The sequence below is a fragment of the Phacochoerus africanus genome, chromosome 11 (assembly GCF_016906955.1).
Source record: "Phacochoerus africanus isolate WHEZ1 chromosome 11, ROS_Pafr_v1, whole genome shotgun sequence".
NCBI lineage: Eukaryota > Metazoa > Chordata > Mammalia > Artiodactyla > Suidae > Phacochoerus > Phacochoerus africanus.
Genome location: NC_062554.1, coordinates 90031005 through 90053013, shown reverse-complemented (window position 1 = coordinate 90053013; position 22009 = coordinate 90031005). Strand labels below are relative to the sequence as shown.

General features: G+C 43.3%; 1 protein-coding gene across 3 annotated transcripts in view; it reads left to right on the top strand.

Annotated features, from left to right (window-relative positions):
• The window catches only part of CDCA7L (cell division cycle associated 7 like), a 39698-nt gene that overhangs the window by 6632 nt on the left and 11057 nt on the right, over nucleotides 1-22009 (top strand). For 2 of the 3 annotated variants that reach the window (XM_047753944.1, XM_047753942.1), the window contains exons 2-3: nucleotides 16993-17133; nucleotides 21871-22008. In XM_047753944.1, the coding sequence (XP_047609900.1) occupies nucleotides 16993-17133; nucleotides 21871-22008 (279 nt within the window). The remainder of the gene's footprint in view (nucleotides 1-16992; nucleotides 17134-21870; nucleotide 22009) is intronic. The other variant, XM_047753943.1, reaches the window with a different exon arrangement.

The following is a 22009-nucleotide window of genomic DNA, read 5'->3' as shown; positions in this document are numbered from 1 at the left end:
GTTAACGATCTGGCATCGCTGTGAGTTGTGGTGTAGGTCACAGATGCGGCTCGGATCCCGTGTTGCCATGGCTCTGGCGTAGGCCGGCGGCTACAGCTCCGATTGGACCCCTAGCCTGGTAATCTCCATATGCCGCAGGAGCGGCCCAAGAAATGGCAAAAAGACAAAGAAAAAAAAAGGAAAGTTAACAAAAAATAGAAGTGCACTTGAAAATCATTGTATATTCTTAAGTCTCTCTTTTTACCTAATAGTTGATCCCAGGCATTTTTTTTTTTAATTTGGGAATTTTTAAAATTGAAATAGCTGAAGCCACTAGGGCCTCATCCAGCCTTTCTCACACTTGCACGTGGCCTCTTCAGGAAGGCTTGCTTTACCTTTCTTCAAACCAAACCAAACCAAACCCCACCTCTTTCTTTTCCCACACTTCAAAAGCTCACCGAAAAGAGCGTCTAGTTGTCTTCATGACCTTCATCGCACTGAGCGGATCCTCTTCCAGACTCTAATTAGGAACTGAGAAAGGATGCGGTCTTAGGGGCTGTGTATACTCACCGAGGCACAAAGCCAGGAGCCAAGTGGTGTCAGCAGCCTGCTCAGGCCAGCGACCCAGGGATTGTTTGGCTTGTTTTCCACTACTGGGGCAGAAGGGTGTCAAGAGGCTTTCAGGACTGGGCTCTGCGATGAGCCTTCCCCCCATTGCCCAGCAGTGTGAAGGTCTGCTCAGCGCTTGTCTGCATTGGGCACAGACACTCGCCCCCCTTGAAAGACAGGGCACCTCCTGCTTCCACCTGTGAATTTCCTGCAGGCTGACTCTGCCCTGCAGCAGTGTGGACTTGGCTGACCTCGCAGCCCCTCGAATTCCTCTTACCATCACCCCACGGCTGGGTCAGGTGCCTTCCTGGGCTGACCTCCCTGTTCCCATTTATCCCACCTCGTTGAAATTGACTGTAGATTGTCTCTGTCACCCTACCACATGTGACTCACTGCACCTCGATCCCTTAGCCAGCCTGGTGCATGTTGGTACATTTGCACTCTGATCACTTTTATTTTTTTGGTCTTTTTAGGGCCACACCCATGGTATAGGAAAGTTCCCAGGCCAGGGGTCGAACCGGAGCTATAGCCACTGGCCTACACCACAACCACAGCAACCTGGGATCTGAGCCACGTCTGCGACCTACACCACAGCTCGCAGCGACGTCAGATCCTTAACCCACTGAGTGAGGCCAGGGATCAGATCTGTGTCCTCATGGATGCTAGTCGGGTTCGTTACCGCCAAGTCACAGTAGGAACTCCTGTAATCACTTTTAATAGTGAACATTGACACGGCGTCTTCTTTCATGGAATGCTTTCTGGTCATATTGTGGAAGCTGTCACAATTCTCTACACGATGTTCTGTTCTTTTCCTTCTGGGTAAATGGGAGGAGTGTATTTTCGTGGCCTTTGAAATCGGCAAGGCTCTGGATGTGCTCTGGCCAGTGACACGTTGTTTCACATCCAGGTGGAGTTCTTTAAAGCAGGCGCATCATTGACCCAGTCCCGATGCCTCTGCCGCCCCTCTGCCTGCATTCCCCATGGTGGTCACGCTGTCAGCCTGGTTCCTGTGTGAGGACACTGGTGTAGTTCACCTGGCTGGCCCAGGACCATCGTGTCACGTGAACAAGAAAGAAGCTTTCTTTGCTTTGAACCATCGAGCCTTGGAATTACTTGGTGCTGCTGCTTTATAATCTCTCCGGTCCTGACTGACATGCAAAGGCAGGCATATTCCAATTAGGATTTAGTCAGTGGTTCTCCTCTGAGTGCTCTGGGGTAACAGAAACACCTTGGTTTCTTGTGGCTGGTCATTGTGGGGTGGTTGTGTGCTTGTTACTAAGTGGTGTAGAGTTCAGGGATGGCAGGTGCCCTCCAGCACGAAGCCACCAAAATGCCAGTAGCACCTGCTTGAAGAAACCCTTAGAATACACTAGTCTGATTTGTGATCAGTCTTTTAGAGTACAGAGAAATCCTAACATTGGCTTCACATTTCCTATCTGCTGACCTTTCTGGGAAAGGAAATTACCCAGAACTTCCCAAGTGGTTTGGCTTACTTCGCTCCCAGGACCTCTGCCAAAACTTCCTTGGCTACTGCTCTAAAAAGCTTTTCTAAGCCCTAGACACAAACATGTCTGTTAATTTTCTCCCACTTGTATTTACTCTTTTATTTTTATTTTATTTATTTATTTATTTTGCGTCTTTTTAGGGCCGCACTCATGGCATACAGAAGTTCCCAGGCTAGGGGATCATCAAATAGGGGCTGTAGCTGCTAGCTTACGCCACAGCCACGGCAACGCAGGATCTGAGCCACATCTGCAACCTACACCACAGCTCATGGAAATGCTGGATGCTTAACCCACTGAGCGAGACCAGCGGTTAAACCCATGTCCACGTGGATGCTCGTCAGGTTCCTTACTGCTGAACTCCAACATTTTCTCTTTTAAAGATGGCATTGATTTTTTTCCTTTTGCTTTTCTTTAAATTGTAAAATACATGACATACAGTTTACTATTTTAACCATTTTCAAGTGTATTCAGTTCATTGGCATTAAGTAGTCACAGTATTGTTCAACCGTCATCAGTATTACCCTCAAGGGAAGCCCTGTACCTTTTAAGCGGTTGTTCCCCATTTCTCTCTCCTTCAGCCCTTGGCAACACTAAGCTGCTTTTGGCTTCTGGATTTAACCTGTTCTAGATATTTCATCTGAATGGAATCATATAATATGTGGCCGTTTTCTCTTACTTAGCATAATGATTTCCATGTTTATCTACACTGCAGTACAGATCGGTACTTTGCTCTTTTTTATGGTTGAATAATATTCCATTTATATTGTGTATACCACAGTTTTTTTTAATCCATTTGTCTGTGATGAACAGGTGGATTTTTTTCCATCTTTGCCTCTTGTGAATAGTGCTGTCATGAATATGCATGTACATGTATTTGAAGTACCTTCTTTTCATTTCTTGGATTATGGACCTAAGAGTAGAAATCTTGGGTCACATCACATGGTGATTCTGTGTTTGATTTTTTGAAGAGCCATCAACCTGTTTTCTGCAGCAGCCAAACATTTTACATTCCAACCAGCAATGTACCAAGTCTTCTAACTTCTCTCTATCTTTACCAGCTTCTCTCCCCCACCAGCGTCTAGAGGATGTGAAGTGGTGTCAAGTGTTTTAGATTTTATTTACCTAGTTACTAATGATGTTGAATATCTATCTTTTCAAGTACTTGTTGTCCATTAGTACTTCTTTGGGGAAATGTCTGTCAAGTCCTTTGACCATATTTTGGTTGGTTGTTGTTGTTGCATACTAAGAGGTTTTTGTGTATTCTGGATTTTAAAGCCTTGCCACTTAAATAATTTGCAAATATCGCTCCTATTCTGTGGATTGTCTTTTCGTTTTCTTCATAATGTCCTTGGATGAATAGATATTTTTAGTTTTGACGAAGTCCAATTTTTATCTATTATTTCTTGTCTTGCTCACTTTTTGGAGTGTCATGTTGAGTTTAGATGTTTTGGTTGAATTAAGTAAGAAACACTAATTGTTACATAGTTACTTTGTTGGGAAAAGAGCATTTCCCTGTTTTTGCATTTGGGGACATCTTTTGTTGTGGTGTTCAGCTCTGTAACCTAGAGTAAGTCCAGGCTGTGGTTTGCCCTCCTTGAAATGCCATCCTTCGACTGAAGGATGAGATGCCCTTGACTTTCTGATCCTCTTTAACTATTAGTAGTTCACACCCTCCATCGCTCTGAGTTTACCAAAATTTCTGGCGGTCTTTTGATGTCGCTGTATATACATTTTTCCATTTTAGTGAACCCTCCTGATTTAGATGTATAGATCAGATTTCTGCTTCCAACTTCAGGCCCTTTTGTTTCCCCACCAGTTCTGTTTAAGGGCGTTTTTCTTGTCATGTCCTCCCCTGACATGGGACGTTAAAAAAAGCTGGGAAGACACTGCTCAATTGGTAAATGAGAAGGTTACTCGTCTTAATATCTCGTCCTTTCATTACCTAGGGGGGTCAAAACGGAGAATATGTTCTTAGTTTCTTCTATAGTCCCTTTCCAGTGACTTTTCTTTATTTTATCACTTTTATCTCTGTGACTCTTTGGCGTATTTCATTTTATGTGGGCTTTTCAGTAACAAATAATTTGTCATGTTTGTGGCAGATCTTTTCCCCAACTTCTTCTTTTGCTTTCTAATTTTTCTTTTCTTTTAAGCAAGAGGTTTTAAATTGTAACATGGTTTGTTGGTGCTCCTATGTTTTACTCTTCTTTTGTGTTAATTATAGTCTTTGTGTTTGGCCTACCTCTTAGGCCATCTGATTTATTGGTATCAAGAGAGAAGCAAAATGGACTGTTTCACTCTCCTCACACAGCCGGTTTTACCAGCATCACTTATTGACATTTTCCCTTTCCTCTTAATTTGTGTTATTTCCTTTGTTAAATTTTAATTTTATGTTCTAGGATCCAATTCTAGGCAATCTCTACGTTCCACTGATTCTACATTTCTTTCTCTTTTGACTAAAGCTTATTACTTTATATATAATAAAATTCACCTTTGTTGTGTTTAGGCCTGTAAGTTTTGGCAGATACCTCTAGTTGTGTAATTACTACACAATTCAGTATTACCACCCCTCAAAAAAATCCTCTCTGACCTGTAGCCCCAGGCAGCTGCTGATCTGTTTTCTTTCTGTAAGTTTCACCTTTTCTAAAATGTTGCATACCTGGAATCAAAGTTTACCTTTTTTTACTTGACATAATAATGAGATTTATTTATGTTGTTGTCTCTCAGTAATTTTTTTTTTTATTGTGGAGTTGAATTCCATGGCATGAATATTTCACAGTTTGTTTATTCAGTCCCTAGTTGATTTGGATTGCTTGTAAGTTTGGGGATAAAACTGCTAATTACAAGTTTTGCGTGAATATATATTTTTTGTTTTCTGTTTTTTTTTCTCTTGGGTAACCCCTAGGAGCAGGGTTGCTAGATCATGTGGTAAGTGTATGTTTACCTTTAAAAGAAACTGTTGTTTTCCATAGTGGATTTACCATTTTGCATTTCTACCATCAATTCATGAAAGTGTCAGTTGCTTCACATCCTCATCAGCACTTGGTATTGTCATGTTTTTTAAAGCCATTCTGACAGATAGATAGTTGCAGTTGCATCGTATTGTAGCTTTAATTTGCATTTCCCTAATGACTGTGGCTGTCAAACATCTTTTCACGTGGTTATTTTCCATCCATATATTTTTGGTGAAGTGTTTTGAGAGTTCTTTATATATTTTGGGTATAGGTCCTTTATAAGATAAATGATTTGTAGATAGTCTCCTAATTTGTTGGCTTTTCATTCCCTCGACAGTGTTTTTTTGAAGAGCAGAAGGTTTTTTTTTTTTTTTTTTTCCCTAATGTCTGCTCTAGTGGCATATGGAAGTTCACGGGCCAGGGGTCAAATCTGAGTCACAGCTCTTACCTATGCTGCAGCTCAAGCGACACTGGATCCTTTAGCCCACTGCGCTGGGCAGGGATCGAACCCACTCCTCTGCAGTCATCCACGCTGCTGCAGTCAGATTCTTAACCCACTGTGCCATAGTAGAAACTCCCAGAAGTGCTTCATTTTAATTGTCTTAATGTATACATTAAAAAAAAAAATCTGTGTTGTGTTTGATGCTATATCTAGAATTCTTTGCCTAACCCAAAATTGCAAAGATTTTCTCCTGTTGTCTTCTAGAAGTGTTAGTGTTTTAGATGTTTTATGGGTCTGTCCCAGTTTTAGTTTTTGTAAGTAGTGCCAGGTATGTACATTTCTCATAGACTACCCAATATAATCTTAAGAGATTTAAGGAAATGACATTATTTATGATAGAAAATGATATGAAACAACTTCTTTTGTGGTGGGTTGAAGGAATGCTTTCCTCTCTGTCAGGGGTCTCCTTACACAGATGCAAGAGGGCACACCCTGCAAATTCTGCCATCGCTGCTATCAAAACTGTTTTCAAAACACTTAATAAGGAAAATGCAGTAGTGTGCATGCATTTCTTTTGTACTGCTCCTGAGGCTTAAAATGAAACTTGTCTCCAGGTGAAATACACACTGGTGTTACTCAAATAAGAAACATTTCCTGGAGCTTTATCAAAATCAGCTCTTGAATCAGTTGGCTTTAAGGAGACTCAGTTAATTTTCCTTCAAAAACTAATAGAAGATAAATATGTTCCTCTTGGCTAGGAGGTGGTATTTTTTTTAATCTAGGAAGAATGAATTTTAGATATCCTTGAGACACAGAAAAAGCCTTGATTTAAAAAAAAAAACTATACTTAATTTTAAAATTCCTTCTTTTTTTTGAATTTGTTGATGCTGCTTATCAATTACTCGTTAATTAAGGATCTTGAGTATATAAGACTCTATTCCTGGTGCTGGAGGGGGACAGGGTGAGAAGGGCAGATGCTGAAGAGATCCAGAGTCCACCGTGAGAATGAACTGCCTGTAGGAGGAAGGTTAAGATATATGCATAAGCTGGTATGAAGTAGGAAAAGTCATATATGGCAAGAGAGAAACAGAAAATGGGCTGCAGCCCAAAGTTCAGGGTCTTGTTAGAAATGCAGGATTTCCGGCCTCACCCCTGGCTGATGGATTCAAACTCTGTTGTGTTTTTTGTTTTGTTTAAAAACAATTTTTTTAATTGAGATATAATTGACCTGTAACATTTTATCAGTTTTAGGTGTACAATGTAATGATGCATTATTTGTAAAATTTCCTTTTTAAAGGGTGAATAATATTCCATTGTATGTAGTTATGACATTCATCTGTGGGTGGGTTGCCTCCACTTTGTGGCTTTTGGGAATAGTGCTGCTGTGAACAAGGGAAGGACTCTTTTTTTTTTTTTTTGGTCTTTTTGTCTTTTTAGGACTGCACCCGCAGCATATGGAAGTTCCCAGGCTAGGGGTCTAATCCGAGCTGTAGCCACTGGCCTACGCCACAGCCATAGCAACGCCAGATCCAAGCCATCTCTGTGACCCATACCACAGTCCACCGCAATGCCAGATCTGTAACCCACTGAGCAGGGCCAAGGATTGAACCCACAACCTTATGGTTCCTAGTCAGAGTTGTTTCTGCTTCACCATGATAGAAACTCCCAAGGGAAGGACTCTTTTTAATTTAAAGTTTTTCTTTTGATTTTCTTAATACTTTAGTGTCCAGTACTATTACTGCCGGACACCAGTAGACACACTGTTGGTAATATTTGAAGTTTTGGCATTAAAAATTTCCTTGGTGTTCCACAAAGCACCGTGAGTTCTGCTGTGTGCCTTCCCTGAACGAGTTTGAAATGCAGCGTGGAGAAGCTTGGCCCTTAAATTACAAGCCGACACTATAACTGGGGGATTTCTCACCACGACTCAGATCCCTAGCTTCTCCAGGGAGGTTGAAGGTTAGCGTACAGGAGCCCCGTTCCTGTGTGCCAGGGGGCAGGAGTGACTGCCCCTCCTGGACTCAGGTCAGCCCTGTGCCATATAGTCTGACTCTGTCCTGTGCAGCCTCACCCTGTCCCGGGCAGCTGCTGCCTTCACTGCCCACCTCCTTGGCCCCCAAGCTTGTTTGGTTTGCATTCTGTGTTCTCCAGATGAGCCCCAAGGTAATTGGCAAGGCCTGTAAGTGAAATCTGTAACCCTTTCTGAAAGCCTACTTTGTGTGTAGCTGCCCTGGAATTCTGGGTGAAGCTCTTTAATTCCGCTTGGATAGGGCACCTTTCTTAGGAAACTGCACCTTCCCAGGGAAGCTGACTGCAAGGTCAGATGCCTGCCAGGATTTGTTGATGACCTGCTTTAGGCCAGACTCCTGTTAGGTGCCGGGGACTCACTCCATCTAGTGCCTCTGTTCTGGAGGAGGAACTGAATCTTGGTCCCCCCATGACTTGTGATGATGTTCCATTGTGATCCCAACAGGGACCTAGTGAACAGATTATATACAGTGTATATGAAAGGAGCAGAAGAAATGTGTGTATGTTCAAAACATATGAATTATAAAAGTCTTTCTACTTTCAGAAGATAATTTTCTTGGAGTTCCCGTCGTGCCGCAGTGGTTAACGAATCCGACTAGGGACCATGAGGTTGCGGGTTCGATCCCTGGCCTTGCTCAGTGGGTTAACGATCCGGTGTTGCCATGAGCTGTGGTGTATGTTGCAGATGCGGCGTAGCTCGGCTCCCGAGTTGCTGTGGCTCTGGTGTAGACCGGCGGCTACAGCTCCAATTCGACCCCTAGCCTGGGAACCTCCATATGCCACGGGAGCGGCCCAAGAAACGGCAAAAAGACAAAAAAAAAAAAAATTCTTGATTGCTTTCTGGTTAGCTAGATTATATTTCTCCTACTGTTGTGCAAGCTTGACTACTACAAGTATAATCCACTGGTTGGATTTTATATTTTCTTTTCAGTTAATTGCTTTAAAATTTGGGCTTGTTTTGGTGGGTCTTATGATTGGCTTTGTAATCCCACAGAACATGAACTTTGCGGGGGAAAAGTCCGTTGTATTCTCTGTCTAGACTCTGCAGCTACTGCATGGATCACTACTGAATGGAACCGGGAAGTGACGAATCCTTGGGTGTAAAGTGTTGATATATTGTTTAACAGTCATACATTAGGTGGTTGTCCCTACGCATCGTCTTCTATCAGGTCCTCCTTTGTGTCCCCTGTACTCAAATTTTGCCTTCTTTGTTGCATGTCTTAAATAGTTCGTTGCATTGAAGATACTTGAATACCTCACAGAGACTTTTGCTAAACTCTGGCTTGTGACTGTCTGAAACTCTTCTCTTAATGCCTTTTGATGTTGGGCGGCAAGAAACAGAGCCCTGCATGCCCCAGGAATGCAGAGTGGTTTTTGCTTTTTTGACAGTGCATTCTTTTTTTTTTGTCCCTAATCGGCAGGTAGGTGTCAGCCTCCCTGCTGGCACATCTGGAGCAGATGTGGAAATGAGGAGGATTGGGTGGGCACAGGCCTGCTGCAGTGACAGCTGTCACAGTGGCCCTGTGACTAATGCACTTGCCCCGGAAGCAATTTATTTGTATCACCAGCCTCTCCATTGGTTGTATGCGCTTCCAGAAAATCATTACAGAGGGTGCTCTTTCTTCTTTAACCCTTTATGTTAAAATAAGCCTCTGGGCCAGCAGGGCTCTTTTGCCTCATAGAATGGTGGTAAGTCAAAAAGTGCCACTTCAAGGACTGAACTCTGTGGCTGTTAAGTCAAGTCTAACATACTTACATTTTTATAAGTGTCTGCTTTGTTTCTCTAGAACAAGTGTTTTCTCAGACTATTGGTTCTGATGGCTAAACAACAACAAAGGTGTCTTTGAAAAAATAACTGGGCCAAAGACTGTTAAATTTAGCTTCTTATGAAGAGTTTGAATTTTTCTCCCAAGAACCGTCTTCGAGTTAGGCTTTGTTTAGGAGCTGCTTCTTGGTGTAAATGTTAGGGTTTTTTTTTTTTTCCCTTTCTTTCTTCCTATTGTTACTGAAACTCTAATTCTCTAAGTGTCTGCATGTTTTATCTCCTGAAGTGATTTCATTAGATGGTTTGTAATTAACTCTCTGACGTCATGAATCTTGTATTCGGTTTCTGGATTTGTGTTCTCTGAAAACCAGATGTTAAACTTCCTTTGGTTAAACCATAAACTTTCTAATCATTTTTAAGCAAGAAGCATTAAAATCATGCTAAAAATAGGTAGATTAGGGATTAGTGATTCCTCAGATGAACCTGACTATAAAATTAATTCATTGCATGGAAGAAAATAATCCAAAGAATTCAAGTAACTCTTGAATACACAACTCTGTATACCAGTGCAGCTGTTTTTTAAAATGTGGTCTGGGGAATCCCTAAACCCTTCCAGGGTTCCATGAGGACAAAGTTATTGTCATAATACATTAAGATATTATTTGCCTTTTTTTTTTTTTTTTTTGCTGTGTTGATATTTGCACTGATGGTGCAGAAGTAAAGGCATAGAAAACGGCTTGTCCTGAGCATGAACCAAAGGCAGTGGCGCTAAACTATGCTAGTGGTCCTCACATCCTTCACCTCCATGCCCTCAATTTTATTTTTATTTTTAAAAATTGTTATAGTCGTTGATTTCTTGCAGCAACATGGATGGACCTAGAAATTGTCCTACTAAGTGAAGTTGGGCAGTAGGCGACAAATATCACATGATATCCCTTATATGTGGAATCTAAAAAATGATCAAATGTACTTATTTGCAGAACAGAAACAGACTCATAGACTTTGAAAAACTTAAGAGTTACTAAAGGGGAAAGTTGAGGGGGTATGGACTTGGGGTTGAGCTGAAAATACTCTAAAATTAGGTTGTGATGATGGTTATATAACTATAGATATAGCAGAATTCATCGAATTATAGAAAAAAGTATGGTTGATTTTACCATGTTGTTCTAATTTTCACTGTGTGGCAAAGTGACCCCGTCATACATACATATATACATATGTGTATACACACACACACACACACATCCACACACACACTCCCTTTCTTATAATCATCTTCCATCACAGTCTATCCCAAGAGACGGAATATAGTTCCCTGTGCTATAGAGTAGGACCTCATTGCTTATCCATTCTAAATGTGGTAGTTCATCCATTTAATTTTAAAAGAAAAATTGTTTCTCATAGGGACGTCTTGTTGCTGCAATAAAAATTATTAAAATCTCGACCGTCGAGGGCTTTTCTTTTTATCCTGCATGATGACATGTGAAGGGCACATAAAGTGCTTTTGCACCCCAAGTACCGCCGTGGTCTGGTTATCTCAGGGAAAAGATCTAGTACCTAGTGGGACTGCGCTGATGATAACAGGAACCGCAAAGCAATCTTGAACTTGATTGTTTTTGGTAGTGGTGTTGGTAGCAGTGTCCGTGGGGTAAGTTTGAAATCATGTGTGTATTGTGGATAGAGCGAATGGGTAGGTCTGTGAGAAGTAGTGGGGATTGGGGTTTTCGTCGTTGGGGAAGGGAAATACTCACGGGGGGTTCAGGGAGATGAGAAGGAATCCTGTCATGTTGGGTTTGAATTCAGGATGTCACGGTGAACTTAGATGTAAGATATTTAAAACACCCTTGCTCTGTTTGAGCAAAGCAGTGATACTTGACCTAGGCCACAGCTTGATTTCTGGATGCCATAGTTTCTTGGAGAAATGGTTGATTTGAGGTCTGGGGCAGGTACAGTGCAAGGGTGGTTAGGCATGTTTGCTGTGTTGAAAGTAAGGAGATGCTCAGAGACTCTTAGGGCTGTGTCGGAAGGACACAGAAGGGGGAATGGTAGCAGTGCCCAGTGGCCACATTTGGGACAATTTGAGCCTCAGGAAGAGTGATATCACGGTCATGGGTTATATAACACAATGAATTTTTTCAAAAATCCATCAGACTACGTGGGAGGGAGAGTAGGGAGAGAATGAGGGGAGAGAGGGCTAGACTGGAAGAGAGAGAATATTATGTTACAGAAGAATGCTGCCTAACATGCGAAGGAGGAATAGTATTTAAAATCACCAGTTTTGCAGACTCCAATGTGGTCATTGATTCAGGCGAGAGTTAATCAATGGATACAGCAACTATTGAGTGAAATGTTACCAGGGAGAAGGATAGTCAAAGAATCTCAAATATCACTGTATTTATTACTTACCAAGTTCAAAGAGGTAAAGGTATTTTGCCAAGGAGAAATCTGCCAGATCCTACTTTCCTTTTGTTTTCTTTTCTGTTTTTTTAGGGACACACCTGTGACACATGGAAGTTCCCAGACTAGGTCAAATCAGAGCTATAGCTGCTGGCCTACGCCACAGCCACCACAATGCCATATCTGAGCCGCATCTGTAATCTATACCACAGCTCACGGCAATGCCGGATCCTTAACCCACTGAGTGAGGCCAGGGATCAAACCTTCATCCTCATGGATACCAGTCAGGTTCTTAACCTACTGAGCCACAATGGGAACTCCAGATCCCACTTTAACTTGGTGATCAGACGGCATCACCAGTGAAAAGAGACCAGCAGACGCCACGTGCTACCTGAAGCAAGAATGCAGCAATGCTGGTAGAGTAGTCTGGCCAAAAGGAGAGTCTACTGGAATCTGTTGGAGCGTCTAGATGGAACAGCCACATTCCAGGAAATCCAAGGGACAAAGGAATCTGTTAAATACTGTCTTGGGTTGCAAAAGCCAAAAAACCAAAAAAACTCTCCAGATTCTGGCAAACTCTACAGACAGACGGCCCAGTTTCTTAAAAAGTCAGTTGTGAGGGAGGTCCTGTTGTGGCTCAGTGGGTTACGAACCTAAGAAGTATCCATGAGGATGCAGGTTCTATCCCTGGCCCCGCTCAGTGGGTAAAGGATCTGGCATTGCAGATGCGGCTTGGATCTAGCGTTGCTGTGGCTGTGGTGTAGGCTGGCAGCTGCAGCTCCAATTCGACCCCTAGCCTGGGAACCTCTGTATGCTGCAGGAGAGGCACTAAAAAAAGGCAAAAAAAAAATTGTGAGAAAAAGGTTAAAAATGAAGGAGACATGAGAAAGGATTTAAGAGACCTATTGACCAGAGGATAGACCTTATTTGGGATCCTGTTGCGAATAAGCTGGGAGTTGAAAAAAATTAGTTAATGGTAACTGTGGACACAGACTGTATATATGCGGGTAGCAGGCTGAAATGACACCATGTCTCCAATTGCTTTAAAATTGTTTGGAAGGAGGGCAGTTGGGTAGAGATACAAATGAAACAAGACCAGCCACAGACAGAGAATTGCTAGGAGCTCACATACGTGTTCATGATACTGTTCCACCTACTTAGGAATATATTTGAAAGTTTTATAATTAAATGAACAATACTGCTGATTAATAGGGGATAGCCTGACATTTTGCGCCTCCATATGCAGTGCATTGAGAAGCACGTCATCTGTGTAGAATTGTTGCCAGTAATATTTAACTTGAATCTATTGGAAACAATCAAATAGTCTAAGAATGTATGATATTCTACAAGGCAGTCTTCTATTTATTATTATTGTTTTTAAATACATTTTATTGGTGTGTAGGTGATTTACAATGTGTTAGTTTCAGGTGTACAGCAAAGGGAATCAGCCATACATATATATCCATTCTTTTTCAGATTCTTTCCCCATGTAGGCCATCACGGAGCATTGAATAGATTTCCGTGGTGTTCCCGTCGTGGCTCAGTGGTTAACGAATCCGACTAGGAACCAGGAGGTTGTGGGTTCGATCCCTGGCCTCGCTCAGTGGGTTACGGATCTGGCATTGCCGTGGCTCTGGTGTAGGCCAGCGGCTACAGCTCTGATTAGACCCCTAGCCTGGAAACCTCTATATGCTGCAGGAGCGGCCCTAGAAAAGGCAAAAAAACAAACAAATAGATTTCCTAGCTATATAGTAGGTCCTTGTTACTAATTGATTTTGTATATAGTAGTAGGTATATGCCAGTCCCAGACTCCCAGTCCATCCCACCCTCCAGTGTTTCCCCTTTGGTTACCGTAAGTTTGGTTTTGAAATCTTTGAGTCTCTTTCTGTTTTGTGAGTCAGTTTTTATGTATCATTTTTATTAGGTTCCACATATCAGTGATCTCAAATGATATTTGACTTTGTGTGATTTCACTTAGTATGATAATTTCTAGGTTCATCCATTTGCTGCAAATGGCATGGTTTTGTTCTTTTTTTGTGGCCGAGTAATATTCCATTGTATATATGTACGACATCTTCTTTATCCATTCCTCTGTTAGTGGACATTCCATGTCTTGGCTGTTGTAAATAGTGCTGTAGTGAACATTGGGGTGCAAGTGTCCTTTCAAATTAGAGTTTTCTCTGAGTATATGCAAAGAGTGGGCTTGTTGGATCATGTGGTAGTTCTATGTTTGGTTTTTTAAGGTGTGTCCACATTGCTCTCCATAGTGGTTGCACCAACCTGCATTCCCACCAGCAGTGTAGGAGGGTTCCCTTTTCTCTTCACCTTCTTCCAGCATTTATTGTTTGTAGACTTTTTGGTGATGGTCATTCTGACTGGTGTGAGGTGGTATCTCGTAGTTTAGATATGCATTTTTCTAATAATTAGCAATGTTGAGCATCTTTTTATGTGTTTTTTTTGCCATCTGTTTTCTTTTGAGAAAAGTTATTTAGATCTTCTGACTTTTATTTTTGGTTTCACCCATGGCATGTGGATATTCCTGGGCCAGGGATAGAACCTGTGCCACAGCAACAACCTGAGCTGCTGCAGTGAAAATGGTGGATCCTTAAACAGCTATGTCACAAGGGATTTTTTTTTTTTCAGGGCTGCACCCATGGCATATGGAGGTTCCCAGGCCTAGGGGTCCAATCAGCTGTAGCCACTGGCCTATGACACAGCCACAGCAACACAGAAGCTGAGCCTCAACCTACACCACAGCTTACAACAATGCCAGATCCTTAAACCACTGAACAAGGCCAGGGATTGAACCCGCATCCTCATGGATACCAGTAGGGTTCACTAACTGCTCAACCATGACGTGAACTCTGCCTTGACCATTTTTTGATTTTTTTTTTTTTTTGGTATAAAGCTGTTTGAGATGATTGTATATTTTGGATATTAATCCCTTGTTAGTTGCTTCATTTGCAAAGATTTTCCTCCCATTTTGTTGATTGTCTTTTTTTGTTTTTTTCCCCAGCTGCACCCATAGCATATTGAAGTTCCTGGCCAGGAATCAAATCCAAGCAGAGCTGCAGCCTACACTACAGCTGCAGCCATGCTGTATCCTTAACCCACTGCCCCAGGCTGGGGATTTAATTGGCTTCTCCACAGAGACAAGCCAGATCCTTAACCCACTGTGCCACAGTTGGAACTGCATGTCTTTTTGTTTTGTTTATGATTTCCATTGCTGTGCAAAGACTTTTAAGATTAATTTGGTCCTATTTGTTTTTTTTTTTTTTTTTTTTTTCACTCTGGGAGGTGGATCTGAAAAGATAGTGCTGCCAATTATGTCAAAGAGTATTTTGCCTATGTTTTCTTCTAAGAGTTTTATAGTATCTGGTCTTACATTTAGGTCTTTAATCCATTTTAAGTGCATTTTTGTGCATGGTATAAGACAGTGTTCTAATTTCACTCTTGTACATGTAGCTGTCTAGTTTTCCCAGTACCACTTATTGAAGCTGCTGTCCTCTTGCCATTGTATATTCTTGCCTCCTTTGGTGTACATTAATTAACCATAGATGCATGGATATATTTCTGGGCTTTCTGTTCTGTTACACTTATCTATATTTCTGGTTTTGTGCCAGTACCGTACTGTTTTGATGACTGTAGCTTTGTAGTAAAGTCTGAATTCAGGGATCCTGCTTCTTCCAGCTCTGTTTTTCTTTATCAGAATTGCTTTGGCTATTCAGGGTCTTTTGTGTTTGCGTACAAATTTTAAAACTTTTTGTTCTAGTTCTCTAAAAAATGCCATTGGTAATTTGATTGGGATAGTGCTGAATCTGTAGATTGCCTTGGGTTGTATAAGTCATTTTGGTAATATTGATTCTTCCAATACAAGAGCAATCCAGATGGTATTTCTTTCCATCTGTTTGTGTCATTTTTGATTTTCTTCATCAGTGTCTTATAGTTTTCAGAGTACAGGTCTTTTGTATAGGCAGTTTTCTTGGGTTTTCTAAAAAGTGTCAGTGTTATAAAAAGCAACAAACATAATGTCATAAAAAAGCAGTCAAATTCAATGCATGAGCCTTGCTTGAGTGGGTTCCTTTTGCCCTTGAAAATTATGAGAAACTTTTTGGGAACAGTGCAGATATTTGCATATGGACTTATGGGAAATTATATTACTGAATTAATATTGTTTTAGGTATGATTATGGTTGTGTGGTTCTGTGGGAGAGTGTACTTGGGGTATATGTTCTGAAGTATTTTAAGGTGAATTGTGTGGTGTCTGCAGATTACTTTAAACATACATGCATTAGGTTGCCTCATAGCAAATCACTGTTTTTCTTGGTCAGAAACATTCAAAATCTGCAAATGCCTAAGGTTCAACCTAATATTTGTTGAAAGAGGGAGAAAGCAAATGGGGGTTCCAGGTGAAGCATATACAAATGTTTGTACCATTTCACCTTTCTCTGTATTTGAACTTTCTCAAAATAAAGAATTAGGAGCAAATCAGTAGTCACCATACAGAAATTAACTTTCAGCAAATACGTATTTGTTAGGTTAAGTGTGCTGACAACATTCTCTCTGGGTATAATTGCCTGTAATAGCATTTAATAGAATTAACTCTAAACTACTTATATTGATTCAGAATATAGAAAAGAAGGAAAGCTTTATTTCCCTGTATGAAATTTCCTGCAACAAAAAACAGAAAAATAAAGAACTCCTGGTGGAAATCAGTGATATCGTAAGGATGTTTTTTTGGTCTTTTTAGGGCCGCACTCGAGACATACGGAGGTTCCCAGGCTAGGGGTTGAATCGGAGCTCTAGCCACTGTCCTATACCACTGCTCACAGCAATGCCAGATCCTTGACCCACTGAGCAAGGCCAAGAATCGAACTGTGTCTTTGTGGATACTAGTCATATTTGTTTCTGCCTCCAGGAATTTTTTTTTTTTTTTTTAAACATGGATGATGTTTAAAGACAAATCCACTGTAGGAGAAAATTTGATCATTGATTTCTCAGAAAACAATGTCTGTTTTCTTATTCTTTTGTCAAGAGATCAAAAGTGGCTTTTATCTAGGCATGGCCTTGATGTTCCCTGTAAGACAGGATGTATCTCTAGAATTTGAAAGAGAAAATACTTCTCCTCCTCCACCCCTTTCCCTTGTTGCTGTGAGGTATCAGTGGAAGCACGTTTTGCTCAGGGTTTTGGGGAGTCTCGTGAGCAACCATGAGAGATTGGTAAAGTTATGAGATGGCAATTCTTACTCCTCTAGAAAATTTCCCTGAGAGATTATAACAGCCCTGGTTTTACCCTTCTTTTTTCAATCCAAAACAGATCCCCAAAGAAGTGGCTGACATCTTTAACGCCCCCAGTGATGATGAAGAGTTCATCGGTTTCCGAGATGATGTTCCCATGGAAACCCTCTCATCAGAGGAGAGCTGCGATAGTTTTGACTCACTGGAGTCAGGGAAGCAGGTATGGGTGCCTCCTCTCAAGACAGGCATGTTTCTGGAATCCTGGATCTTGGCTGGGTTAGAGCATCAAGTTAATGGCCGAGCATTTTATTCGTGTTATGCCTTTGTGTTTCAAGAAACTGCTGAGAGTACCTGGCTCAGTTTTGCTGTTTAAATCCAAGGACGTTTTTTCAATAAAGGGGACCTGACTTGATCAAATTCATTTTCTTTGCTCCCTTGGGCTGGGGCTGTGAGGCTGTATTCTGTGTGCTCCCAGCTGGTGCAGCAGCGTGTGGTTATTGTCAGACACTTGGCTTCTGAGCTCCTGCAGCTCGCTCTGTCTGACCCTCACTCATGGAACTGCTGCAGCAACGATTATTCTTTTTATTCTTTCTTTAATCCTTACGATCTGTGGCAGACACAAGTGACATTTCTAGAGGGGGAGAGTCCTGGAGGTTTCTATTGTGCCTCACTTGGTAAGAGCATGGCCAAAGTTTCCAGCCTTGTGTGGCATTTTCTTCTGAGTTCCCCGTGGCATTCAAAAGTCCTCATTCTGCTTTTTGTTTGTTTGTTTGTTTTTTGGCTGTCCTGTGGCATATGGAGTTTCCAGGCTGGGGATCAGATCTGAGCCTCAGTTGTGACCTATATGGCAGCTGCAGCAATGCAGGATCCTTTAACTGGGCCAGGCTGGGGATAGAACCTGCATCGTGGCACTGCAGGGATGCTGCTGATCCCATTTCACCATAGTAGGAACTCCCCTCATTCTACTTTGACCATGGCCTCTCCTTAAAGGCTGTGAGTTAAACCCACCTAGCTCCCACTGGGCACGGAGAGGAAGGGAGGCAGTTCATTGTATAAATGACGCGCCTGCTTGATGCCTGCGTATTCGGTCCTCACCTTAGCTGATGCCTCTGCAGTATCAGACCTCGTCAGCCACCTGCTTCCACCTGCCTTGGTCTCTTTCTCTCTTACACCTTTGTTCCTTGTTGTCATCCCTTCGACTTCCTGTCCCTCTACGTAGATGTTCTTCACGATTTTGTCTTCAGACCTTTCCACTTAATGGAAAGTAACTAGCCTGGCCTCAGCCCTTGCCTCCTGGCTCTTTATGCTTGGCTCTTCTTTCCAGCCCCAGATGTATTTCTGACAGCCACTTGGATCCATCCTGATTGTTCAGAGGAGATGGGACGCTCACCATTTCCCCTCCTCTGGCTGTCTTCCCCACGTTTATCTGTGAATTTGGGGTTCTTGACTCATCCTGTTCCTCCCCCATTTCCTGGACTTCCTCGCAGTTACTGAATCTTCTGCCCTGTTCTTCCCCTCCTTCCCCTCCCTCCTCTTCCCTTTTCAGCCACCGTGGTTCTCATAGCCCTGGGCACAGGTGGAGAACGGCACTCTGGTCGCCATCCTCCCTTATTCAGGGATGGCCAGTCCCTACCTTCGAGGCTGGTCAGGCCGGGAGCGGAGCCTGTTGGAAGTGCCCTGAGTGGCATTCTGAGCAGTGCAGGATGTGAGGCAAGTGCCAACTTGAGCCTGGTGTGCAGGAGGCAGTAAGAAACAAAGCTGCTGCTCCTGTTGCTAAGAAAATGGCCACTCCTGCTGCAGTCAAGCCTGTTCACAGTCCACCCTCCTCCCCAGTCTGATCCCAGTGTGTCTTAGCTGCCCATGACCATATGCTTTTCATGCAGAGTGAGTTGAATTCACGTTCCTCCCTGGGAGGGTACAGATGCTGTTATTATTCCTGTTTTACAGATGAGGAAATTGAAGTGTAGGGAGAAGTGACTTGTCCAAAGCCCCACATCTGAGAAGTAGGCCAACTGGGGTGACCCCAGTCCAGGAGCCCATTCCTCAGCCTCGTGTCTTCCATGGCTGGAAACAGGAAACTGCCTGTTGTTCCGCAGAAAACCAGAAACTCCATCCATCCATCCCTTCTGCCTACACTGTTCCACCCCCCACGACCCCGCGTGCACTGGTCCTCGATCTTCATCCTTTTTGTGTGCTCTCTCAGCATTTTCTTGGCCTCTACCCCAGTTGAGATCCAGTTCAAATGCTGCTGCTTTCATGAAGTCTTAGTGGATATTCTTCCTGCGTCCCATGCTACTTGCATCTCCCTTCAAAGCTGCTCCTCACCATGGCGACCTGTGAACCCGACCACTTCCTTACTAAATGACAAACTCTATGGTGGAAGGGACCTCATGTGGAATGATGCTCTCCAGCTTTCCTGGCCCAGACTTATTTGGGTTATCCCTTTCCTCTTGGTTCACGCATCGAGCACCTGTGAATACCCAGGGGTGGCAGTGAGGTGGGATGCTTGTCTGACTGGTCCAGCCACCTTTGCAGTCTGTCCCATGAGCTTCAAAATTAGAAAAGTCACCACTCTGGCAGCTCCTTTTGTGACCTTTTACTTGCTTATGTTCTGGGTCACGGTAGGTGTAGGTTACCAAGGCCCGTAACGTTTGTTAGTTTTGTCTTTTTGTCTTTTTAGGGCCCCTCCTGTGGCACATGGAGGTTTCCAGGCTAGGGGCTGAATCAGAGCCAGCTGATGCCACAGCCATAGCAACGCCAGATCTGCCGCGTCTGCAGCCTATCCCACAGCTCACAGCAACTCTAGGTCCTTAACCCACTGAGCGAGGCCAGGGATCGAACCCGTGTCCTCACCGATACTAGTCAGGTTTGTTAATTGCTGAGCCATCACGGGTACTCCCCATAACATCTTTTAAAGGATAACAACCAGATACTGAAGAGCAAATTGCCGTGCAGGGGTTGTAACCAAGAATGTAAGAAGCTCTGTGGAGTGGAAGTTTGATTTGCACAGACCTCCTTTAAAGACACTTCCTTCCACCCTGTGAAATAAGGTGAATGAGAGCACGGGCCTTGGCTTAGGACCGCGGCCGAGTTGTTTTTCTCCATCAGAAGCAGCCACCGAAGATGCCGATCTCTCCCAGGCTGACTGCCGCCCTGGGAGAGCGGCTCAAAGACAGAAAGAGCCGGAGGACTGGCAGGTCAGAACTTGCTGCTCCAGGCAGGGACTCTGGGTAGACGATGACGAAACGTGCACAGAGACCCCCCTGCCCCGCTTCCGCCTGTGGGGACCGGCTCGGGGCTCTCGAGGCAGACATTTCCTGCCCTCGGAGGTGGTGGGTTTCCTTGGGAGCCAGTGGGGCACCATTCTTCCTTCATAATAACCCCGGGCCTGCTGCCTCCCGCCCCGACCCCACACACCCCTGGTCCATTTTAACCAGAGAGAGAAGCTGCGTGAAATGCACGCAGCATGTGCAGTGGTGGTGACGTCGGGCTCCCTGGAACACGATTTGAATTTCACTTTAAAGAAACTTCCCTTTTTGTGTGTGAATTTCTTTTCTTTCTTCTTCTTTTTTTTAAAAGCAGCTGCACCACAGCTATCAACAAAAGGAACAAAGTAATTTAGCTCAGAGCACACTCATTCCAATTACCCATAATAATTCATAGGAAACATTTTTAAGCTTAAAAAAACATTGGATATCGGCATTTCTTTCTCTATCCCCCTGGAAGTTTTTCCACTCATCTATTATATCTATTTTTCTCCAGAGATTATCTGAGCTCAAAGAAGTCTATAATTAAAGTCAGAGAGGCAGGAGGGGAGATAGAGATTCTCCAGCCGAATGTGGTGTGATAAGGGTCACTGCTATATTGGGTGTGGGAGGGAGAGGCGTCAGAGGCAGCTGGGGGCATGGACTCCAGGCCTGGCTGCCAGCTTGGAGGAGGCTGGTTTGTGAGTCTCCTTTCAGTCCTGCAATTTTTGTTCTTCCCTCTCCTTTCTTTCAAGCACGCCATTTATTTGTGTGAGTTCAAAAGAAAGAAAAAGTCATTATTGGACCGTGTCTTTTTTGAGTCAGCCATAGAACCCCTTTCCTTGGGTTTACTTGCTCCCTGCCGGTGGTGCCTCCTGCGGGAGAGAGACTCTGGGGTGGGAGGGTTGGGGCCTTTCCATCAGGCCCCTGTGGCAGTGGGTCCTGGAGCAGCTGTCTCCGCTCGGCTGTGAGGGTGTGTGGACGGCCCCAGTCCTTTTCTGCAGGGAAGCTTGCTGTCTGAAGGAGCCTGGAGGAGCCAGTGTAGACGGCAGTTAGAAAGGTAAGCGAGGAGTTCCCACTGTGGCCCATCAGGTTAAGGATCTGGCATTGTCTCTGAGGCAGCTTCAAGCCTGGCCTGGGAACTTCATTAAAAAAAAAAAAAAGAAGAAGAAGAAGGAAAGCCAAGCCAGCCTTTGGTGGGCGGGGGGAGAGTCAGGTTTTCTCCTCACATCTTCTATCTTCTCCCGTGCGTTCTTGGTTCTTGGTGAAAGCCCTCATGCCTGCTGGCCTGCCCTGGCCAGAGAAGCTGAAGCTGAATTCCATCAGCACATGCCAGTCACATAAGCTGATAGAGGCAGGGGCCACTCCGATTTGTTGAAATCGTTCAGTTTGTGTTTGTACATTTCCATTTGTACATGGCAAATATGTACATAAGTAGGTGTGTTTCATTGTGGTAAAATAGACACAGTGTAAAATTTACCATTTTAATCATTTTTAAGTGCACCTAAGTCCCCAGTTTCCTGCCTGCAAGACACCAAGTATCGTTAAGTACCATCCTGGTGCCAAGCTGCCTTCACCATTATCTGCTTGAGAAGGTTTTCATCATCTCGGACAGAAACTCTGTGCCCATGAAACAGTCACTCCCCACTGCTCCCAGTCCCTTCTGACTTCCATTCTTCTGTCTTTCTGACATATTTGTATTTTTAATTTAGCAGGAGGTGCGTTTCCATTCCAAATACTTCACGGAAGAACTAAGAAGAATTTTTATAGAGGACACTGACTCAGAGACGGAAGATTTTGAAGGATTTACGCAGAGTGACCTGAATGTTAATAGTTCCCCAGAAGTAATGG